At 55.8% G+C, this 15556-nt stretch overlaps 1 protein-coding gene across 1 annotated transcript in view; it reads left to right on the top strand.

The window, feature by feature from the left end:
- The window catches only part of FYCO1 (FYVE and coiled-coil domain autophagy adaptor 1), a 73530-nt gene that overhangs the window by 53464 nt on the left and 4510 nt on the right, over positions 1-15556 (top strand). Inside the window, 3 exon segments of the mRNA XM_027587782.2 lie at positions 3911-4006; positions 7271-7481; positions 13933-14042. Coding sequence (XP_027443583.2) covers positions 3911-4006; positions 7271-7481; positions 13933-14042 — 417 coding nt within the window.

Below are 15556 nucleotides of genomic sequence, written 5' to 3'. Positions count from 1 at the left end.
AGGGAGATGCTCCTCCACTGCGTCCCACGGAAAGATACGCGTTTTACCTGACTCTCCATGGATGTGCGCGTGTAGACACGAAGGCAAAGCCAGAGCCCCTGACAATACGCAATATCCTGTCACGTTGGCATTTTCTATTCAATTTCTTCTAATGCGGGTCGTAACTTCCTAAGTGGATTCATGACCCACTAAATGGGTCGCAACCCACAGTTTGAAAAGCCATCGAGAAGAAACCTCTGGGCCCCTAATCCTCATCCTCTGGATGGCATCACCCACCATGCCCGCTTCACTCCGCTCCGCCCCCCCCCCCCCCCCCCCCCCCGTGCAGGGCCTCAGCCAGGGCCGGGAGGGGCTGGGGGCCTACCCTGGGAAGCACGGACTCTCAGGTCATCCAGGTTCGTCTATAGTCGTGGCCAGAGACGGAGCTGGAGGAGAAGAGGCAGCGACGGGTTAGGAGGACGTCTTTTATCCTCAATGCTGGAAAAGCGAGAGAACCAACTACAGCTGCAGAGTTTGTTCCGTCGGATGTTATTTATCTTTCTCTTGTACGGTATTTGCACTTTGCCCAAGGATGAAGACAAGTGACCTGAGGCAGGCCTGAGTGGCCTTGGGCCCGTCTTGGCTCCTCGGGCCCCCATATCCATGGCCGTCAAGTGGCGGCGGGGGGCGGGGTTGATCCCTTGAAGAGCCTCTCACACTGATGCTCTGTGATTCTGTTTCTCCCGGGAGAAGGATGGGGGATGTGGAAGCTAGTGGTCGCAAGAGCCACGGAAGGAGGTGGGCAGGGAGGAGGTCGAGGGGTGAGGAGGAAGAGAACAGCAAGGGACTGGGCTTGCCCTCGGTGGCAGCAGGTGGGTCAGGCATATTCTTGCTGCGCCTTCCTTGGGAAGCGTGGAGAGGGCTGAGGAGTCCTTCGGAACCTACAGTCTTTTCCAGCCGAGCCCGGAGTCCATCTGGTTCCGTCTCCTCCCGTGTAGAGAAGGGAGAACAGCCTCAGGGGAGGGAAGGGCACCCAGAGTCACAGTTAGTCATAAAACCAAGACTGGAACCACCTTGGAGTGACGGCCCCACCAACAGCCACACTGGAGCCCCAGGGAGCTCCGGCTAGATAGATGGAGCCCCCACTGCTCAGGGCTCCCGGTGCTGAGCCCCTGAAGGGCAGGGTGTTCATGAAGATGGGCTCCCCCACTTATGGGCTGACGGGGACTGTGCCCAGACAGCCCCCAGCCGGGCAGCGGGGTGCCAGTGGGTGTCTGGTGATCTAGCAGCCCTGGCAGCTCCCTGTGCCGCCCCCCCCCCCACAGCGGCACCCTGAGAGCAGAGTCTCACCCCCAGCGGCCTCAGCACCACAGCAGACGGGGACAAGGCAGGGACGGGGGAGCTAAATGGTGGAGAGTGGGCGTGATATCGGGGCCGGTCCAGTGATGCCCCGTCTTGTGCTCAGAGGTTTCCCAAGAGGACGAAGGCCTCTCCCCGGGCAGTACCTGTCTCCCTCTGTGCAGAGAGGCCTTGTAAGTTAGCAGCGGGCGTGCTGCTGCTGACCCCGCATCCATCACCCCATGCGTGACTCAGGGTCCTCATCCTTCAGGGACCCGGCCTTGGTTCTCTCTTTGACTTTGTCAGCATTCCTCTGCCCTCTTCTGAATCTCCACATACATACTCTTAGCAAGTGGCACGTACATTGTTTGGTTCCTGCGAAGGGCAGTGGCCGATCCGCTGTGTGCCAGTCCTGTAGGGCAGGGACAGCTCAGGTGCAGCTCCTACTTCCAAACGCCTCTCAAGCCTAGGGGAGAGAGAGCACCCGAAAGAGATAAGTACAGCCTGGCGTAACGAGGGCTGTGACAGAAGGGGCCCAGGGGTGAGTGGGAGGGAGGGGCAGGCAGGGTGGGAGCGGGCTGCAGATGCCTGTGTACTGGCCCCTGGTGAAGCTGCCAGTCGCATCCCCCAGACTCACAGCACGGTGCTCTTCATACAGGTGCACTGTGATGCGTGGCACATCTTCCCGCCCCCACACCTGAGTGACAGCCAGGACAGGCTGAGGGGAGCCTCACTGAATTTTGCCGACTCTGACCTCCCCCTTTCTGCCGCCACGCGGAGAGCCCCGGGGGCTCAGGTGGACGTTCAGGTTCTACCGACTGAGCGGGGAGCTTCGGGCTCAGATGCAGGAAGTGGACTGTGGTAGACCGTCTGCAGCCTCCCCCATGGGCAGGTTGTACACCCTGACCCACTGAGGTCAGGGACTCTCCTGGCAGTGAAATGCGAGCAGCATGTGCTGGGGATCCCTCCCAAGCAGAGGTGACAGCCGCCACCTCCAGGCAGAAGCTGTGAGCATTTAGGGTGTGGCCGCTGGGCTGGCTTGAATTTTGGCTGGCCCGGAGATGATACTAGGTTGGGTCCTGAGCTGGGAGCCCTGCAGAGCCCCATCCCAGGCGTGGCCTAGACAGCACTGTCATTTTCCAGCCCAAGTCACAGCTGTACTCTGTGGGGAGCCGTGAACTTGGTGACCAAGTGGGTGTGAAGGTGGTGGTGGAGGTGGAGCCGTCTGAGCACGAGGTCTGGAAGCTTGCTGCTGGCCACTGACCTTGCCCGGGCCACTGTGTGTGCTGAGACCCCCCTTCTTCCAGCTGTTTGTGTGGGTGGGTGTGTGTTGCTGACCCGGGGGTGGGGGGGGTGTGCCATGCCTGCATCAGTGTCCTGCACAGCGCTGACCTGGGGGGGACACCTCTGGGCACAACAGTGCATGGGGTGGGGCTGGACTGCCTTCGTTCCAGTTCCCTCAGGGCCTCAGAGGTCGAGCGAGTGTCCCCGGGGCCAAGCTGGTGAGAGCCCAGGGGATTCCTGTCAGGGGTGGGAGGGGGGCAGTTTGGTTCACGTTGACCTCACCCCAGGGACATCTGGGGAGCACCCCTTAGGGCAGTTGAGAAGGGGGTTATTGTGAAATTTGGGGAAGAAGCTGTGCTAGGTGAGAGATGTTCCTTATTAACACTTGCCCGTGGGGCAAATGGTTCTTCTTTTCTGGACTAAGTTTCCCCTGAGCAGACCTGGGCACCCGAGCTGCTTGGGCTCGAGGTCCCTGAGATCACACAAGCCATTGGCTGAGCCAGTCGTGGGGGTTCCAGCCTGCGTCCCGGGAGCTGCCTGGGCCCCCGTGTCCCTGTCAGTGAAGGAGGGGGGCTGCAGTCTGCCTTCCCAGAGTAAGCAGTCCAATAGGAGTGTAAAACGTTCCGTGATGGAATAAACACACAGAACGCTGGAGTTCAAGTCCAGTAGATGTCTTTGCGGCAGGGCCTCCTAGAGCCTCGAACTTACGTTGCACGGTGCCAGGGCTCTCTCAGAGGGAGCGTGTGGTGCCCTCTGCCCCTGGCCTGGGTTCCACAGAGCATGGTGGGAAGCACGGCGTGTCTGCTGGCCCTCGGTGCAGCCGACCGTGGGTTGTGAGCGAGAGAGGCCCTGTGGCTCAGGTCCACTCTCTGTCCGTGGCTCTGTCCCACCGCTCCCTCTTGGCCCACGCCGTTTCCTGGGTGTGTGTCCTTGCTCCCCGGAGATGGGCCAGAGCAGGCTTGGCTAGTCATGGCCAGGTAGGACCCCGGGCTGCTCCTGACGGCGCTCAGCTGGCGTGGGATTAGGAGGGTGGCCCGTCTGAGTGGTGGGCAGCCCCTCCCCACGGCCCCTGGAGAGACGCCGGGGAAGTCATGGCGGCCCTGTTGTCTTCTCGCCGTCCTGCCTGCTCAGCCCCAGCCCCTGCGCCCCTACCTGGAGAGCCTGCCAGACCCTCTGTCATGGCCTCTGGGACTGAAGGATCCCGTGCATTCTGAGGTTGGCTACATGACTCCAAGGCTAGGGGCCCAGGACGTGGGACCCCACGTGCCAATGGCTAAATGGCTGTGTGTTCTTGTGTGTGGCATTTCAGGGACACCATGTCAACCTCGCTAACCCCTGAGGACACTGAAGACATGCCCCTGGGGCAGGATGCCGAAATCTGCTTGCTGAAGTCTGGGGAACTGATGTAAGTGACAGGTCTCCAAGCAGGGCTCCCCGGGCTGTCACTTTTGGGGAGGAGCTGCACCCCCGAAGCTCTGACTTGGCACCCCTGGTGGCTTTCATTCAGTCTGCTTTTTTTTTTTTAAGTACAGTTTACATACAGTAAATTCCCCCTTTATGTGCACGGTGCTTAGACTCTGACAAATAACACAGTGTAATCACCAATCGTCCTGCCAAGCTCCATGCCCGGCCGGGCCAGTGGTTTATGTGATCTCAGGGCCCCTGAGCCCAGCCGGCTCTGTACCCCAGCGCTGCCAGACGGGGGGACCCAGGCCCAGATTGAACAGTGTCGCCCCCCTGTGACCACAGTGAAGACAGAGAACAGTTCCCTCCCCCTCAGGAGCTCCCCGTGGCCCCTGTAGCTGTCCCTTCCTCACACCTGTGCCCTGTGTTCTTCTTTTCTGACCATAACTTTATTTTGTTTTCTTACTGTAAGAGCAGTACCGTTTCATTGTAGAAAATAGGAAAATAGAGACCAGCCAACCACCTCAGTGTGTAACCTTCCAGTTTTTAAAAGTACATACGTACATCATTTTCAACACAAACAAAATATTCCACATCTTATTTCATGGTCTTTTAAAACTTAGCGTTGCGTGAGTATTTTCACATATCCTATTTTCTGCCTCCTGTGTTGTGTCTAATGGCTGGATAATGGCGTAATAGTCCCTGAGTAGATTCACTCCCTCACTCACAGATACTTAACTCAGCACCTAGGAAGCACCAGGTAGGTTCTAGGTCCTTGGACCTTGGAGCAAAACAAAGATCCCCGCCCTCATGTTTGGTTTATATTCCAGCAGGGGTGGACAATAAACGTAAGTAAACGAGTGAATTACATAGTGCATTCATTACAAGGTGGTGTTGCTACGAAAAACAAAGTAGGTTGGGGAGGGTGGAATTTGTCATTTTGAATGAAGTGGCACTAAGAAGGTAAGACTGGAGGGAGTTGCCATGCAGCTGTATGAGGGAACAGCATTCAGGCAGCGGGAATAGTCGGTGCAAAGGCCCTGGGGCAGAATGGTGTCTGTCATGTTCAAGGAGCAGGGAAAAGGCCAGTGTGGCTGAAGCAGAGAGAGGGAAAGAAACTGAGTCAGAGAGGGAAGGGCGCCCTGTCACATCAGGCCTTGTTGGCCACTGTGAGGACTTTGGCTTTTAATCTGAGAGAAATGGGAGCCCAAAAATGAGGTTTGGAACAGAAGAATGACTTGATGTAATTTACATTTGAAAAAAGATCATTCTGGTTGCCATGTGGAGAATGACTATGGAGGGACAGGGCAAAGTAGGGAAACCAGTAGAATTTACATTTATGATGTGAGCCCTGTAGACAGTGGGCTCCTTTTATTTAAGATTACATTTGAGGCGCGCCTGGGTGGCTCATTTGGTTCAGCGTCAGACTCCTGGTTTCAGCTCAGGTCATGATCTCAGGGTCGTGAGATCGAGCCCTGCATTGGGCTCCATGCTGGGTGAGGTGTCTGCTTAAGATTCTCTCTCCCTCTGCCCTTCCTTCCGCTTCCTCCCCTCTGCCTGGTGCTCATGTTCTCTCTCTCTAACAAAAAAAAAAAAAAAAAAAAAAGATTATATTTGAGCAGAGACGGCAAACCCTTGATTTGTTTTTATTAGCCTCTCCTTTGGGGAGACTGAATATTGTCCTCTCAGTGAACAGATAAGGTCTAGAAAGGTTAAAAAAAAAAAGACTAGAAGCACAATCCAAAGGACTGGGTGCAAGGGGAGAATTCTGGAATGTAAAATTATAAAATGGCCCAGCATCGGTGGGGCCTTCTGTCAAGGTGACTGCACACACGGCCGTGCAGTGAGATTTCTGCCTTACAAGAAAGACCTCTTTTCCAAAAGGGACCCTTCTGCCTACTCTCAGATTCTTGAGAATTGTGAACATTGGACAAGGCTTTTTGTACCATAATTAGAAGTGACACTTAAATGAACACATGGGAAAACGTTACATGGAATGAAATCTTCACAAAAGTGGAATGATTTTTGTCAGAGCTGTCCTGTAGAGCATTTTGGGTGTTTTCATCCTTGATCACTCTTCTCATTAGCATAGCTCTGGGGACTATTTCCATTCATCTCCACAGCTTTGAAGGCAGACAGCACTCTCAGCCCCATGACTTACTTGCTGTGCAGTCTTGGGCGAGTTCCCTAACCTCTCTGAACTTTAGTTTCCGCTGCTGCTTTTAGGGGGACAGTAGTAGATTTTGGCCATGAAAGTCAGTTTGGTGTAGGAGACAGGTAGTGGCCTCCGATCACACCTGGGTGGGTCTGGACCAAGTTTCTTAATCACGCCTTGGCTCCCTCGTGTGAAGTGGGAGCCTCGTGCTTCCTCCCGCCGCCGTGGAGCCAGCACGTGAAGCCTGCGAGCAGAGGGCCCGGCACGTGGTGGCCGCCACCTTCCCAGTTAACAGTTGAGGAGACGAGACCCGCCCAAGGCCACGCTGCCTGCTGAGGTGGCTGCTCCGCACCCGAGGCCCCGTGCTGGTGGCCCGCGCTGGCACGCCCCGTCCAGGCAGCCTCGGGGAGAGGGCCCATTCCCGCCCGCCCAGCTCATCCTCTGAGGCCCTGCTCACACCTGTCAGCAGGCGGGCAGAGGAGGAACCTCAGGCTTACGAGGCGGTGAGCCCCGTAGCAGATGGGAAGCAAGGCAGGCACTGGAACCCATTTAAGAAAAGTCAGGGTGCCCCTTGGAATCTTCAGCAGGCCCCAGATTTCCACGAGAGGGACGGCCGAGAGGGTGGGAAGTTTCTGATGATGGGTGTGTTTCCTGCCCGTTCCAGTTAACGTAGAGGGCAGCCTGGAGCTGGAGACAGGAGCGGGGCAGCGGGGCAGCAGGAAGCTTCGGGAGAGCTCCTGAGAGCCGAGGCCTCCGTAGCTGCTTCCCATCCGTGGGCGTGTGGAGCACCTCAGGCCGGCTTTCACCCCCGACCGCCTGCGGGGACATGCCAGCCCCACGCGGGCAGGGATGGTCATCCCCATGTTTGCCGTCCGGGTCTGGGTCCCCGGTGCCGGCCACCGTGCCCGGCACCCAGTCAGTACCCACTGTGGGTGGGAGCTGCGCATCCAGGCTTCTCCCGTAATTGAGCACGTCGGGCAAGGTTCCACAGGGCTCAGCCCCCCAAGAGCCTCCAGGGCTTCCGGCCACCCCAGAGCCTCAGGTGACCTGGCCGGCGGACTCAGGCACGTTGCCTGTTTGATCAGGGCCCTCTCTGCATTTGGATTTTAGGATAAAATTACCCCTCACGGTGGACGAGATCGCCAACTTCGGGGAGAGCAACAGGGAGCTGTTCGTGCGGTCCAGCACCTACAGCCTCATCCCTATCACTGTGGCCGAGGCAGGCCTCACCATCAGCTGGGTCTTCTCCTCCGACCCCAAGAGTATCTCCTTTAGCGTGGTCTTCCGGGAGGCAGAGGACACACCGCTGGATCAGTGTAAGGTGAGGCCGGCTCCCCGCCCGCGACCTGCTTGCTCATCCTGCAGGGTGCTTGGGCAGACCTTTCCCTGCGCAGGGCTGCGGCCATCCGGCCTCCTGCTGGGCGGGCCTCACCTGGCATGTGAGGGACACGGGGAGGAAGCAGGTGGGCAAGCCCTCTGGGCTGCATCCCGCGGAGCAGGCAAAGCACCTGGCCTTGGCCAGCCTGGGGAGGGAAAGGCCTGGTGGCTGGAGAGCGCTGTCTTCAGGTGTCTGAAGCTTTGCTCCTGTGTCAGACAGCTTCCGTCTGACCTTGGGACGGATCACTAGGTAAGACCTGGAGGATACAGACGTGCGACCCAGTTTAAGGATCATTTTTTAACAGAGCCGTGCAGAGCCAGAATAGGTCACCGTGGAGGTGGTTATGAGCTTGGGGTGTTTGGCATCTCACCTCCGAGATGTCAGCAGACACACCTTAGCCATTGTGTCACTTGGGTGATGGGGCTTGAAGTCTTGGTGGCAGATTCCAGTTCATAAAGTCCTAAGACATTCTAAGCGTGGGATGCTGATGATGGCCTGGACCATGGGTCCCAGTCTCGGCTACACGTTAGAAATACCTACTCCCAAGGCCACAGCCACACCACTCGGTCAGAATCCCTGGGGCTGGGACACAGGTGTTCCTAGGTGAGTCCAGTGAGCGACCAAGGTTGAGAGCCACGGGCCTAGCTCAAGGGATTGGAAGCCAGAGTAGAAAGGATAGGGTGGGATCCAGAGCCCGGGTCAGAAGGTTGAGCAGGGCTCGGTGGGTGGCTGACTCAGTGTGAGGGGAGGGAGGAGCTGGTTTGGGTGGAAACTCGAGTCCCATTTGAATCGTCGTGGGTGGAAGGACCAGTGAGGACAGACAGGCCGGCCTGGAACTTAGAGTGGACCTCGGGCTGCTATACGTGCAGAAACTTCCACGTTCCGGCAATGGCGAGAAGCAAGGTGGGGGAGAACAATTTGAAGTCACGTGGAAGGAGACGCCTGTGCAGTGTGTGTGAGAATATCCCTGAGTCCCTCCTGAGTGTGGGCCGAGGGCCGGGGTCGAGGGTCCCCGAGCTGAGGGCCCGCGGGCTCGGTGCAGTGCGCACCCTCGTGCAGGGATGCGCGTCCGGCTTGCTGTCCTGCCATCTCCACCCTCTTGGTACCTGCTCGTTGTAGAGACTGCTTTGTCATTTTTGTCCTCTGCAAATTCACTCCGAAAATTGAATTCTAGCCTCCTTGAGTTGGCCTTGTTTTGTGGAGTTTCGTGTTTATTCTTATTTAGAAACTGCTCTGCCCCTCGTTCCCTTTCGGGGCGCTCCGCGCCATGTTTCCCGCTTGGAGCCCTTCCTTCCTGCGGTTCCGACCCTGCCCCCCGGAGGCTGATGTGGGGCAGGCCTCCGTCCTCGTCTGCAGACGGGGTAACCGAGATGCCCAGTGACTTGCCAGGGCAGTTAGTCGAGCGGCAGCGTACCCAGCATGCTTGTCAACTCTGCCCTGACCAGGAGCTCGCCTCGGTGCCTTGGCTGTTCTTCCTCATGGTCCCAAGGCCTACCAGGCACCAGCACCGCGTCCTCCCACACTGGACACTGGTGTCGGTGGCAGGGAGTGGGGGAAGGGACTCAATCCCGTGTCCAGGCCTTTGCCATGCCACCTGCCCACACGTGGCCGAGCTGTGGGCCTCTCCCCTTGCTCAGTCGCTCACCCACCAAATCCGCATGGCCCTGGGAGATCCGTGTGGTTCCTACCAGGATTCGGGGCTTGGGCTCAGAGACCTGGAGGAGGAGCCTTCCTCATCTCCCATCTTCCAGGCAGCCTCTGTGGGTGGGGGGGGGGGGGGGGGGGGTGGTTCAGGACTACCAGTGTGTTTCTCAGAGGGGACACCAGGGGGCAGAAGGAGCCCATATACAGGGTGAGCGAGGAGGGCATTTTCAGGGGCCACCTGCTTTCATAAGCCCTGCATCACCAGCCAGCCGCGGGGTGGCTGTTTTTTCTGCCTGAGGTCCCGGGAACAGACAATCAGCCTAGGAACCTGCTCCCAGAGGCACGTCCTCAGCATCTGTCTTGGGAACTCCCCCTGGGATCCCCTGACCAGCCTGGACCTTACAGAAAACCCCGTGCAGAGCAAGTGACAGCATCAAGGATATGATTATGGAAGTGTAGACACAAGGGGCTTGTGGTGTCTTCAGAGCCATCTGCTGAGCTTCTGCTCAACCCTGGGCTCTGTTGCGCCCCTCAGAGCTAGAAAGAGAAGGGACAACGTGGCATCCGCCCTTGAGGAGAGAGCCCCTAGTGAACAGACGACCATGGTTCCAGATAGAGAGTGTCACGCTTGGGGTTGGGTGGGCTTGGGGGAGGGGCAGCCATCGGGGGAGGAGGCCTTGGGCCAAACCAGGAGATATGCCCTGATAGAGGAAGCCGCAGGGACAGGGCCAGCCCCATCTCTGGAGGCACCCAGCAGATACTGCCCAGCCCCCGGACCACCTCCTCTCCAGGGTGCTTCCTCGGTCAGGGTCTCGTCTGAGCAGTGAGGTTAGAGGTTGTAAATTTAGGAAGGCACTTGACTGAAGAAACGGTCCATCCAGGACCTGAGGCTGCCCGTGTACTGACCCTGTCCTGAAGCCCGGGGACAGAGCGCGGGGAACATGACCCAGGGCCTTCCTTCTCTCCGGGCAGAGGACCCATGTTTGGCCAGAGGAACTCAACAGCCTGCCTGGGGCCGCAGGGAGTCGGAGGAGGAACCAGGACTGGGAGCAAGAACCCTTGCCTTTGTGGTTCTTTAGACACAGCCTTATTGGGATGTAATTCAAATACCAAGTAATCGACCCATTTAAGATATAGTGTATTCACTGCGTTGCATAACTGTCGCCATCTAATTTTAGATCGTTTTCATCACCCCCAAAAGAAACTATACCCGTGAGCAGTCACTCTGCAACCTCCACCCCCAGCAACCAGCAACCTGTTTGTGACTCACTTCTTCCATCGAGCCTAGAACCCTTGCTTTGCACCAGAGCCCCGGGCCAAGGGAGCCCATCCAAATACCGATAAAATCCGCTTGGACTGTCTTGCAGACACATGGCATGACTGAGGGCACGGCTGCCCAGGCACAGGAGGCTGGTGGGAGGCGCTCCCGGAGCTCACCCAGCGGAGACCTGCCTCGGGTTTTTTCCAGAGACCCCCTCATCTCCCCGCCACCTCAGCTGTGTGAGCTTTGGCACTAGGAAAGCTCTCCTACATTTTGACTATGGTGGGAAAACCGGAGCTGAGATGAATGAAAAGTCCATAGTCTAGAATGTTCTAAGGAAATGAAGCATACTGTTTTAGACATACCCTCTTCCGAGGACCTGCCTAATGAGCTGTCGGTTGTTGCTTTGCAGTCAAGGTAGTGAATGAGGAGGTTGAGGTGGGGCGCCCAGAAGCCCCTGTATAAACAGCAGGCCTTCCTGTCCAGTGGCTCCTTCTCACTGGTGCTTGCTGGAGCGTCCAGGCTCAGAATGTTAGGTTACGGACCCCAGAAGCAGACCCAACCTCGCAACCTCCCAGAATTCTCAGTCCCGGGTGGAATCAGAATACGATAGAACATTAATGGAGCGTAATAAGACCAAGCGCAGAAGTGGCTAGCCCCGGGTCCTACCCAGAGTGGGTCCCCGTGCATCTTTTTCCCCTCCAGGCTTGTCTTGGGACCTTCCTACTCCCTCACCGCCGCCAGCTCCCAGCCAGTGCAAATGTCCTGTGGTATCAGGAACGCGCTGCACACGCTCTCTCCCGTGCCTGTGGGATCTCCCTTTTGATGTTTGATCTCTCCTCGATCCATGTGTTATTTAAGAGGGTGTTCTTCAGTTTACAAATATTTTTGGTATTTTCCAGAGATCTGTTTATTTCTAATTTAATTCCATTTCATTCCATTCCGTTGTCGTCAGAAAACAGACTGTTATAACTGAATCCTTTTAAGTAAGTATGAGGTGGGTTTTTTTTAGTGGCCTAGAAGATGGCCTACCTGAGTGTTCCCAGTGCACTTGAAAAGCAGGTGCGTCCTGCCATGGTCAGGTGGCGTGTTCCATTAAGTGGCGGGTGGGTTGAGTTAGTTGATAACAGTTCTTCCGAGTTTTCCGTGTTCTTACTGAGTTCCTGTCTATTAGTCCATTAATTATTGAGGGGTATTGAAGTTTACTCAACCGTTAATTGTGAATTTACCTATTTCCCCTTTCAGTTCTACCACTTTTTGCTTCATGTGTTTGAAGCTCTCATTAAGGGCATAAATGTGAAGGATTGGTCCATCCCCCTGAGGCATTAGTACGTTTATCGTTATGAAGTTATCCCTGGCCGCATCCTTTGATATAAAATCTATTTAGTCTGGTATTAAGGTAATCAATCCAGCTTTCTTTGGATTAATGCTACCACAGTATATCTTTTTACACGTTTTTACTTTTAACCTATTTGTATCTTTATATTTAAATTGTCTCTTCTCATGGGCACGATGGGGTTGGCAAAGATGGATCATCTTTGCCTTTTATTTGGGATGTTGAGACTATTTATATTTAACGTGCCTACTGATCAGCTTAGGGTTCAGTCTGTCATCTTACTGTTTGTTTTCTGTTTGTCCCATCTGGTTGTTCTCCTCTCAAAATGGTGAGCTGGGGCAGTTGTGGGGCTCACCTTTTCCCTCAGAGAACACTCTCCTCCTTTGCCTGATGTCCAGTGTCTTGTATATTTTGTCCATTTTTGGTTATCTCTGGGGGGAGAGTAAATCTTTGCTCTTCTCCCATGTCTTTGAATGTTTTCCCCTCTGCCTGGGACACCCAGACCTCTCTCGAACTACCTGACTTGTCCACGCTCAGCGTCACCTACTCCAGGATACCTTCTCTCACACGGTGCCTCTCTCCACTCCTCCCCGCCCCCCACCGCCCGGGGCTGAGGTGGGCACCCCTCCCGGTCGTCCCCTCGTGACATGCTCACTGTTATTATAACTGAATGGTTTTTTTGTCTGCTGTCTCTGTTAAACCACAAGATCTTTGAGGGCAGAACCTTTTGTGAAAACTTACTTCACTTTGGGAAGTCTGTGGCCAACGTGTAGGCTTTCCAGAAACGTACCTCTGTATTCAAATGTAAGTTGAAAAAGCCATCACACCGTTAGAAGCATTTTGGATTCAGTCATTTTGTGCAGGGTGAAAAATGTTTAAAAGGAATGGATAACGGAATTTCACAAAGTTGTGTTTCTGAGAAAGGAGCAGCCCTTGATTTTGTAAAGAATAAAGATGCTCACTTGTGGGGCAGCTCCCCGCACTAGGAGCTCCGCGTTGCTAAGGTGTTAGCCATGGTCTGCAAAGCCTCTGATCTGTGTGACCATTTACGTGTAGTCAGCCCTACGTGGTCGGCTTAAGGATGCTTTCTGAGACCAGACCCACTGGGGCACTGATCACTTCTAAAATCGTTCTGAATTTTCGTTGGCTCTGTCTTGTTTCCCATTTCCTCATTTCCTATCAGATGCTCTGCTGACTGAGCCAGCCAGGCACCCCCCCATATTTTCAGTTTTAAACTGTGTCTTAGTTGGTCAGCAGCTTGCAGACATTGCCCTCATGGGAAAGACTGGCCATCCAGAGACCCCCCACACACACCCTGGCCCCGTCCAACGCTCATCCTGTGCTCAGCTTTGCGCCCCCCCCGCCCGCCGACGGTGAGGCCCTTAGAATGTGTCCTGAGAAAACAGATATTTCCTGGGACTAATCTCTCCTTCTTGGGGAAGGCAGAAGGTAAATAGGAGGCTGGGGCTTGGGCCGGGAAAGGTGAGAGGGCCCTGGGGCCTGTGGATGCGCAGGGTGCAGCAGGAGAAGCAGAGCCTGCCGGGGCCAAGTGAGAAGCCACGGGTGGAGCCGGGCCTGTTCGGGTCAGAGTGGGCAGGGCTCAGCAGCTTCACAAAGCACTCAAGGGATGTGGGTGAGCAGGGCCTCAGCCTGTCCCCTGAGACACCCCTCACCTTGGGCAGCACAAGGCCCAACAGGAGCCAGACAGACAGATTTCACCTCGAATAAGCCCCAGCTTCCTGAAGCCAAAAAAGGCCTGCTCCTCTAGATACTGGAACATTCTGGCTGTGGTCAGAGGAGGCTGGGGGCCACTCCTCTGGGGCACCGACTCGTTCATGATTCGGGGTGAAGTTCAGACCCACAGCCTCCTCCCCAGCCACAGGTTATCAACAAATGTGGGGCATGTGGAAGACACCCCCCACTCCTGGGGCTGATCCCAGACACCGCCCCCCTCAGTCCTAGGGCTGATCCCAGACATCCCCCCCCACACTCCTGAGGCTGACCCCAGCCCCAGCCTTGCTCAGCTGTGACCTCAGACAGGGTCCCTAGCCTCTCTGGGCCTAGTTCCCTCCCCAAAATAAAGGGTCTACCCCGAGGACCCATATGCCCTCTCGGCTCCTGTGACACCCTTTCTGATCTGCTCTTCCTCCCAGGTGCTTATCCCCACCACCCGATGCAGCTCTCACAAGGAGAACATCCAGGGCCAGCTCAAGGTCCGCACACCGGGCATCTACATGCTCATCTTCGACAACACCTTTTCCAGGTAGGGCCACCTCACTTGTCAGCATCTGGAAGAGTTCACCTGACACCCGGCCACGAGAACAGAGCCGGACATTTAAAAGAGACTATTTAATTATCAGTAATTTATTATTAATAGTTTTTGTTGTTTTTTTTTTTAATTTTAGAGCCCTACACTGCGGTGGTCTAGTGTCTTTTACAGATTTTATAAGACACAGGCTAGTACTTACAGAGTCTTAGCACATGTCGGGTGAATCCTCGGACCCCTGCTCTTACTGACTCACTTAAGCCCCACGGCACACCCATGTCATAGGAACTACCGTTCTCCTCGTGGAGCCACTAAGGGACTGAGGGCCAGGGGAGTGATCCCAGGTCACACAGCTGGTAGTGGTAGAGCCGGGTTGGAACCCAGAGGGCCTGCCTCCAGGCTCTGGACTTAACCAGTGTGCCCTCCTGCCTCTCTCGGATGTCCAGGCTCCCACTGCCCAGCCCAAAGGAGGGGCTCAGTAGAAACAGTGGAAGGATGGATGGATGGATGAATGAATACATGGATGGATGCAAGGATGCATGGATGCATGGATGGATGGATGGATGCGTGGATGGATGGATGCATGCATGGATGAATACATGGATGGATGGATGCATGCATGGATGGAGGGATGGATGCATGGATATATGGATGGTTGGACGGATGGATGCATGGGTGGATGGATGGATGGATGGATACATGGATGGATGGATGGGTGGATGCATGGATGGATGGAAGGATGGATGCATGCGTGGATGGATGGATGCATGGATGGATGGATGGATGGATGGATGCATGGATGGATGGAAGGATGGATGCATGGGTGGATGGATGCATGGGTGCATGGGTAGATGGGTGGATGGGTGGATGGACAAGCAAGAAATGAAGGCCAGGACTAGAGCTGTGAGAGGGAGCCCCTGGGCCTTCTTGTCATGGCAGCGGGAGCAGTGTGTACTGTGTCGGGGAAGCACAGCATCAAAGCACCAAATACAGGTGCAGGAATGAAGGGCTGGGGGGGCAGGAAGTTGGGAATATAGGGAGACAGGCTGGAAGGGCAGCCAAGGAAGGAAGCTGGGAGAGGAACACATGGGTTGAGCATCTGCCATGAGCCTGGGCCCCCACTTCATGGAGACACGAGACGGGCGGTTAAGGTTGCTGGGACCCATCCCTTTGGTGTCTTCTGGCTTCAGCATAAGCCCTTTGTTGGGGCCGCCTTTTTAGGAGACCGGCCTGACCAGCACCCAGCCACTTCCTCCCTGAGTGGGGCCCTGAGCTAGCAGCCACATCCCCCCATACGGGGACCCTTCCCAGCCCACTTGACTTTTGGCGGAATAACTAGCGAGAATACTCTAGGGGAGAGCTGTGCCACCCCCTCAGCACCTCCCAGCCTTGAGCGCCCAGGGCTTGTGGCCAAGCACGTCCACTAAAGGAGGGGCTAAGAGGAGGAGCTTCCCACTGTCCCCCTCTCCTGCCCCTCCCCTGCACGCCCCCATGAGCACAAACATACTTCG

Source organism: Zalophus californianus, chromosome 1, assembly GCF_009762305.2.
Source record: "Zalophus californianus isolate mZalCal1 chromosome 1, mZalCal1.pri.v2, whole genome shotgun sequence".
NCBI lineage: Eukaryota > Metazoa > Chordata > Mammalia > Carnivora > Otariidae > Zalophus > Zalophus californianus.
This window is presented reverse-complemented; position numbering and strand designations above follow the sequence as displayed.